The 8,054-nt window shown below is 39.0% G+C and overlaps 1 protein-coding gene across 1 annotated transcript; it reads right to left on the bottom strand.

The window, feature by feature from the left end:
- Window positions 1–5,841: 5,841 nt before the first annotated feature.
- Window positions 5,842–6,859, bottom strand: LOC132010999 (olfactory receptor 10A6-like). The gene is given in 2 exon segments (XM_059389055.1): window positions 5,842–6,623; window positions 6,626–6,859. Coding segments are annotated over 2 exon segments (960 nt in total). The 5' UTR covers window positions 6,804–6,859.
- Between the last annotated feature and the right edge of the window lie 1,195 nt (window positions 6,860–8,054).

Raw genomic sequence — 8,054 nt, 5'->3', positions numbered from 1 at the left:
CAAAAGAATCAAGGACTTCTGAGCATATATCTTTAAAAAAAAAAGCTGTCTAAAGTCTATCCTATGGAAAAGTCCATTATGAAGTATATGAATTAAAGGTTGCATGGATATGAACAGACACTTCTCCAATCAAGACATACGAATGGCTATCAGACACATGAAAAAATGTTCATCATCACTAGCCATCAGGGAGATTCAAATTAAAACCACATTGAGATATTACCTTATACCAGTTAGAATGGCCAAAATTAACAAGACAGGAAACAACATGTGTTGGAGGGGATGTGGAGAAAGGGGAACCCTCCTACACTGTTGGTGGGAATGCAAGTTGGTGCAGCCTCTTTGGAGAACAGTGTGGAGATTCCTCAAGAAATTAAAAATAGAACTTCCCTATGACCCTGGAATTGCACTACTGGGTATTTACCCCAAAGATACAGATGTCATGAAAAGAAGGGCCATCTGTACCCCAATGTTTATAGCAGCAATGGCCACGGTCGCCAAACTATGGAAAGAACCAAGATGCCCTTCAATGGACAAATGGATAAGGAAGATGTGGTCCATATACACTTTGGAGTATTATGCCTCCATCAGAAAGGATGAATACCCAACTTTTGTAGCAACATGGACGGGACTGGAAGAGATTATGCTGAGTGAAATAAGTCAAGCAGAGAGAGTCAATTATCATATGGTTTCACTTATTTGTGGAGCATAACAAATAGCATGGAAGACATGGGGAGTTAGAGAGGAGAAGGGAGTTGGGGGAAATTGGAAGGGGAGGTGAGTCATGAGAGACTACGGACTCTGAAAAACAATCTGAGGGTTTTGAAGGGGCAGGGAGGTTGGGGTACCAGGTGGTGGGTATTATAGAGGGCACGGATTGCATGGAGCACTGGTTGTGGTGAAAAAATAATGAATACTGTTATGCTGAAAAAAAAAAAAAGGTTGCATGGAGTAGCTCTGAAAAACAACAAGCTCTAAGTGTGATTATCAGAGTGGTTGGCATCTGATTTTGTTTTTAAATAATGTGTCTTACTAGTAATTAAACATGCAAATGAGATGAACAAAGCATTGTGGGACAGAATACCTAGAACTGGCAAGCACTTTGCAAAGGGACACTCATACTCTGTTGGAGGATTTGGTTGGTTAAGCCCTACTGCAGGAAAATCTAAGATACTGCCATTTATTAGTAATCTAGTAGGACATTCTTTGATCTGGCATTCTATTTCCTAACCTTGGATATGTAGTGAATGCATGAGGAGGTGTGTAGAAGGATATTCATATCAACAGTTTCATAATAGTGAAAAGTTGGAAGTAAAATATTCTCTTGAGGAAATTGGTCACAATGTGATGTTTACCCGTTTAGAATATGATGCACTTATTGAAAAGAACAAAACAATCTGCATAGAGACCAAAATGATATTCTTGAAAAAAGACATGAAATGGAAGACTTGGAAAACAGGTTCTAAACTCTTCTCCTCCTATTCTGATAAAAAGAACTGTATGTAAACCTGCCCAGTCCTTGGACATGCACAGGAAAAATCAAGAGCCTGGACATAAGTAATTTAGAGTGATTAGCTCTAGCAATGGAATTGGGATGAGAGTTGAGGTGTTTTGAGAGTCTTTTGCATTAGTTTATATATCTATGTACTCTTTGAATTTTAAAAATTCATTGCTTTTGTAAAATATTAAAAGCAAGGTTTTTATTTAAAAATACAAAATGAAATACAGCAGCAAAAAATGTCAGAGTAGAGATGGCATTAGCACCCTAGAAATTTACCCAGATCAACAATGTTGATAAGAACATAAACCTCAAATTCATATTCCAAGCAACTGCTACATGTCCTATCCAAATTTACAGTATGTGAAAGGGGTTGTCAAAAACCGTGAGGGTCAAAACATGATTCATGATTCCACGGGGGCAATTTGGACAAAGCTAGAAGAGTTCTCTAGAACTTAGGGTTCTCAAAATGTAGTCCCTGGACCAACAGTTTCAGAACCACCTGGGGAATTAATCCACATGCAACTTAGCAGGGGCCACTACTGACCTACTGAAACAGACCCCTTAGGTGGGGCCTGCAATCAGTGTCTTTATCTCCATCCAGATGAGTCTGTGCATCATAACCACACCTGGGAATCAGCATGAGCAGCACACCAAGAGGACAGGACAATCATCCTGCTGTTTGCAACAGGGAGAGCTGGGTGGGTATGCTGTTGTTAAAGGCTTCCCTGGGCCTGCTCTGGCACAAGGGAAAAGCAGGTAGGCATGAATTATCAGAGGATCCCACAAATACGCCACAGTTTCGGGAAGCTGTCTATCAGGAGGAAAATACGGGGCAATGTGAGCTCGATGATCTGTTGGCAGAGGAGTAGTAAAGGAACAACAAACACATTTTTCTTATAAAGATATGAGCCATGCTGTACACTAATGTTACTCTAACTTCAAAGTGTATCCAAGTCATCTGGGGATCCTTCTATTTTATTTTTTGTTTTTGTTTTTTTAAAGATTTTATTTATTTATTTGTGAGAGAGAGAGAGTATGTGTAATCTGAAGGCTACTCCACCCTGAGCATAGAGCCCAACCCAGGGCTCTGGGCTCCATCCCACATCCCTGAGATGAGGGCCTGAGCAGAAACCAGGAGTTGGAGGCTTAACAGAATGAGCCACCCATGGGCCCTGCGGATCTTTTAATATGCAGACTGAAATTCATTAAGTCTTGGGTGGGAGCAGAAAGTCTACATTTTTACATCCCACATGGAGCCCTTATGTCTGACCCATAATTGAGGAACAGGTTTCGAAAGAGTGCTAGTGTTCACTATGGCTAATTCCTGGGAACTTGTGAAATATGACCTGGCACATCTCCAGACAAACGTTTTGCAAATGGCTGGTCCAGAGGGAGTACACTGTGTTCCAACTGTGGGATATCAGAGAGATGCTGAACCAGTGTAACACACAGAAACTAAAGGGTAAAAGGAGGAGTGGAACAGGAAAAGCAAATGATGAATAAAACACTCACTAGAAAGTGTAGCCACAAAGTGGATAAAATTTATCAGCAAGAATATTGCCAGGAATGTTTACCATTTAGGAAGTTACTGCTCCTGTAATGACAAGCACAAAGGAAAAATCACACATGCTCGGGGAAAACAAAGTAAAACAACAGACACTGTTGAAACTTTAGTTGGCAGTGTTCAGGAAAGATGTTGAATTTTTTCAAAAAATTCACAAATATGATGTCCATGTTGGAAGTACTGAAAAACAAAATAGACACTGCCCAAACATAGTAGTTGAGAGAAGATTAGCCAAGCAAAATGAAATAAAATGAACACAATTTATGAGACTAATGCACTATGTACTGCGTTAAGAAGGCACTAAAATGAACTCAATTTAAATGATCAAGGTAAACAACATAAATTTGTAAAGCTAACAAAAAAGATCCAATGCATGCATAATCAATGTACCTAAAGATGCAAAGGTTCTTTTTTCTCTTCCTTATGATTTTTTGACATTTTAATTCCAGTATAATTAACATGGTGTTACACTAGTTTCAGATGTAAAATAGAGTGATTCAACAATACTTTATATTTACTCAGTGCTTATCACATGGTCTTCTTGATCCCCTTCACCTAGTTCACCCACACTACCCCCACCTGCCTCCCCTCGGTAACCACCTGTTTGTTCTCTTGAATTGAGAGTCTGGTTTTTGGTTTGTCTCCTTTTCTCTTTGTTTGTTTTGTTTCTTATACTCTACATATATGAGTGAAACCATATGGTATCTATTTTTCTCTGACTGACTTGTCTGACTTAGCATTATATCCTCTCACTCCATCCATGTTGTTGCAAATGGTAAGCTTACATTCTTTTTTGTGGCTAAGTAATATTCCATTATGTATATACCACTTCTTATTTATCCATTGATATACCCATGGACACTTGGTCTCTTTCCATAATTTGGTTATTGTAAATAATGCTGAAATAAATGTAAGGGTCCAGGTATCTCTTTGAATTAGTGTTTTGTATCATGGAAGTAAATACCCAGTAGTCCAATTACTGAATCAATGGGTAGAAAAAGTCCATAATGAAATATGTGAATTAAAGTTTGCATGGAGTAGCTCTGAAATACAATGAGCTTCAAGTGTGATTATCAGAGTGGTTGGCATCTGATTTTGTTTTTGAATAATGTGTCTTACTAGTAATTAAACATGCAAATGAGATGAACAAAGCATTGTGGGACAGAATACCTAGAACTGGCAAGCACTTTGCAAAGGGACACTCATACTCTGTTGGAAGATGTGGTTGGTTAAGCCCTACTGCAGGAAAATCTAAGATACTAGCATTTATTAGTAATCTAGTAGGACATTCTTTGATCTGGCATTCTATTTCCTCAACTTTGATACACAGTAAATGCATGTGGAGGTGTGTAGAGGGATTTTCATGTCAACAGTTTCATAAGAGTGAAAAGTTGGAAGTGAAATATTCTCTTGAGGAAATTGGTCACAATGTGATGTTTACTCGTTTAGAATATGATGCACTTATTGAAAAGAACAAAATAATCTGCATAGAGACACAAAATGATATCCTTGAAAAAAGACATGAAATGGAAGACTTGGAAAACAGGGTGTAAACTCTTCTCCTCCTATTCTGATAAAAAGAACTGTATGTAAACCTGCCCAGTCCTTGGACATGCACAGGAAAAATCAAGAGCCTGGACATAAATAATTTAGAGTGATTAGCTCTAGCAATGGAATCAGGATGAGAGTTGAGGTATTTTTGAGAGACTTTTGCATTAGTTTATATATCTATGTACTCTTTGAATTTTAAAAAAGTAAGTACTTTTGTAAAAAATTAAAGGCAATGTTTCTATTTAAAAATACAACATGAAATGCAGCAGCATAAAATTCAGAGTAGAGATGGTATTAGCATCCTGGAAATTTCCCTAAATTGGCAATACTAATGAGAATGTAAACCTCAAATTCATATACCAAGCAACTGCTACATGTCTTATCCAAAATTACAGTATGAGAAAAGGGTTGTCCAAAACAGTGAGGGTCAAAACATGATGCATGAAGACTCAGAGGGGATTCCATGGGGGACAATTTGGACAAAGCTAGAAGAGTTCTCTAGAACTTAGGGTTCTCAAAGGTTTCCCTGGACCTACTCTGACAAAGGGAAAAGCAGGTAGGCATGGATGATCAGAGGATCCCACAAATATGTCACAGTTTCTGGAAGCTGTCTGTCAGGAGGATAATACGGGGCAATGTGAGTTCTGATGATCTGACGGCAGAGCAGTAGTAACGGAACAACAAACTCATCTTTATTATAAGGATATAAGCTGTGCTATACACCAATGCTTCCCCCACTTTAAAGTTGGGATCCTTTTAATATGCAGTTGGAATTCATGAAGTCTTTGGTGGGAGTTGAGAGTCTACATTTTTACATCCCACATGGAGTCCTTGTGTCTGGCCAATCACAGGAAATGGGTTTCAAAGAATGTTAACTGTCATGTTTATGTGACACATACTTTTGATCTCATCAGAATCTCTTTGAAGAATGTATCAGAAATAAAATATCAGTACATATAATGGAGGGTTGAAGTTGTTTATTGAAACGTCCTTCTAATGACACAGTCCACTAATGCCCTGGATGTTGTAGTACAGGAATGGATCAATTGTTGTATTCTATGTTCTATAAAAAATGAATAACAGCAGTACACTGTTGAAGATCCCTAATATTGAATGTGGAAAAATCAAATTAAACATGTTCATACATAGGAATATAGAATGTTTGGCCATTTTATATAGAGTTCAGTCAAACAGTGACCAAATATCACATGTCTTCTCAGTACTATCAGAATGGGTGTGAATCCACTTTTCTGCGCCACAGTTTCATCAAAGCTTTTTTCATCTCACTGTTTCTCAAGCTGTAGATCAGTGGATTCAGCAGAGGTGTAAGAAGTGAGTAAGACAATGACATCAGCTTCTTGGTTTCTGGGGAGTAGCCAGATTTCGGTTGTAAATAAGTCATACTGGCCGTGCCATAGAAGAGGGTCACAGACGTGAGGTGGGAGGCACAGGTGGAAAAGGCCTTTTGCCTCCCAGTGGCTGATGGCATCTTCAGGATGGCAAAGAGAATCCAAATGTAAGACAAGAGAATCAACACAAAAGGAACAATGATAATCAAAATGGTGCCAGTGAATGCATAGATTTCAAACAGAAAGGTATCTGCACATGCAAGTTCTAGCACTGCTGGGGTTTCACAAGAGATATGATTAATTTCATTGGGACCACAGAAAGGAAAACTGAAAACCCATGATGTCTGCACAGTACCTAACATGAAACCTAAGGCCCATGACATTATAAGTAGTTTCATGAAAACCCTTTTGTTCATAATCATTGGGTAGTTCAGAGGATGACAGATTGCAGCAAATCGGTCATAAGCCATCGCCCCCAGGAGAAAACATTCAGTACCACCAAAAAAAAGAATGAAATACATCTGTGCAAAACAGCTTATAAATGAAATTGACGTTTTCTCAGTGGAGAGGACCACCAGCATTTCAGGCATAATGACTGCACTGAAACTCACATCCACCACAGACAAATTCTGGAGGAACAGGTACATGGGCACGTGAGGCTCTGTTCCAAGGAGATGATGACTATAATGATGACATTTCCCAACAGAGTCACCAGGTAGACAACCAAGAAAACCCCAAAGAGCTGCTCTTGGAGTTCAGGAAAGTTAGAAAAGCCCAGGAGGATGAATTCAGCCACAGAGCTTTGATTTTGCCTTTTCATTTCAGTGGTGGAGAGCATTTTGTTTTTAGGGACATTGTATACAAATTATGAAGTCAGAGTCCAATAGCTGAGAGTCTGCGTCTGCAATTCCCCCCAAATATTCTTGGCTGAAGATGTAAAGAGGAACACGTCCTGACTAAATTCATTTTGGTGATTTTAGAAATGGCCTATCACTCTGAATAATGAACGTTTTAAATAAAAAAGAGAAAGTGAAGAATGCCGGTTCTGGAGTCTTGTCTGAAAAGCACAAAATATTATCAAAATGTTTTTGTGATGTGTACATTAAATAGTTTGAAAATTAAACCCGCCTTAAAGTAAACGTCGATATTTATAACTGAGGTTCCATTTCCCACAACGTTGCTATCTATTAATATCATCTGTTTTTCTCAATTTTATGTAAGTAGAAATTTTTAAAACTACAAATGTCAAAGAATTAAAAGGTAGTGAAATGAGAAAAGATATGCAAGTTGCCAAACCACCTAATAATTTAAAGTTATAGGACAATTGACTTCTTATGAATATTCACCATGTTCAAAATGCCTATGTGTGACTTGATTCCTGTAATCTCAGCAGGAATAGAGGGCTTTGAACTTGGATGTACTTGTCTTAGGCAATCTGTAAATTGTGTGAATGCCTTTAGGTTTACTGATTTTGCAGCCTGTCATGGCCAATTCTAGTGAGATTGACCTGCATGATTTTTTAAGAGAGAGAAAATGTGCTAGGAGCTGAGGGAGAGAGGAAAAGAGAGAATCTTGGGCTATGTGCCCAGTGCAGAGCCCAGAGGCCAAGCGGGGCTCAGTCTCACCACCCTGAGATCATGACCTGAGCCAAAATCAAGAGTTGGACACTTAACCAACTGAGCCACCCAGGTGCCCTGGCCTGCATGGGAAGTTTTAAGAGCCACTTCTCAATGGCTAATCCTTGTGACCATAATAATATAGAATCATGTAGTTTCGATCATTCTGAAAATGTGATTTAAACATTTCCTCTGTCTCTGCTATCTCTGTCTTCCTTTTCTCCCTCTCCTACTACCTTTCTGATCAAGAAGTTGATTTAAGGGATGACTGGGTGGCTCAGTTGGTTAAGCGGCTGCCTTCGGCTCAGGTCATGATCCCAGCGTCCTGGGATCGAGTCCCGCATCGGGCTCCTTGCTCGGCAGGGAGCCTGCTTCCCTCTCTGCCTCTGCCTGCCTCTCTGTCTGCCTGTGCTTGCTCGCTTTCTCTCCCTCTATCACTGGCAAATAAATAAATAAATAAATAATCTTTAAAA

Source organism: Mustela nigripes, chromosome 1 (assembly GCF_022355385.1).
Source record: "Mustela nigripes isolate SB6536 chromosome 1, MUSNIG.SB6536, whole genome shotgun sequence".
NCBI lineage: Eukaryota > Metazoa > Chordata > Mammalia > Carnivora > Mustelidae > Mustela > Mustela nigripes.
Note: the sequence above shows the minus strand (reverse complement) of the source record. Positions and strands in the feature narration are given on the sequence as shown.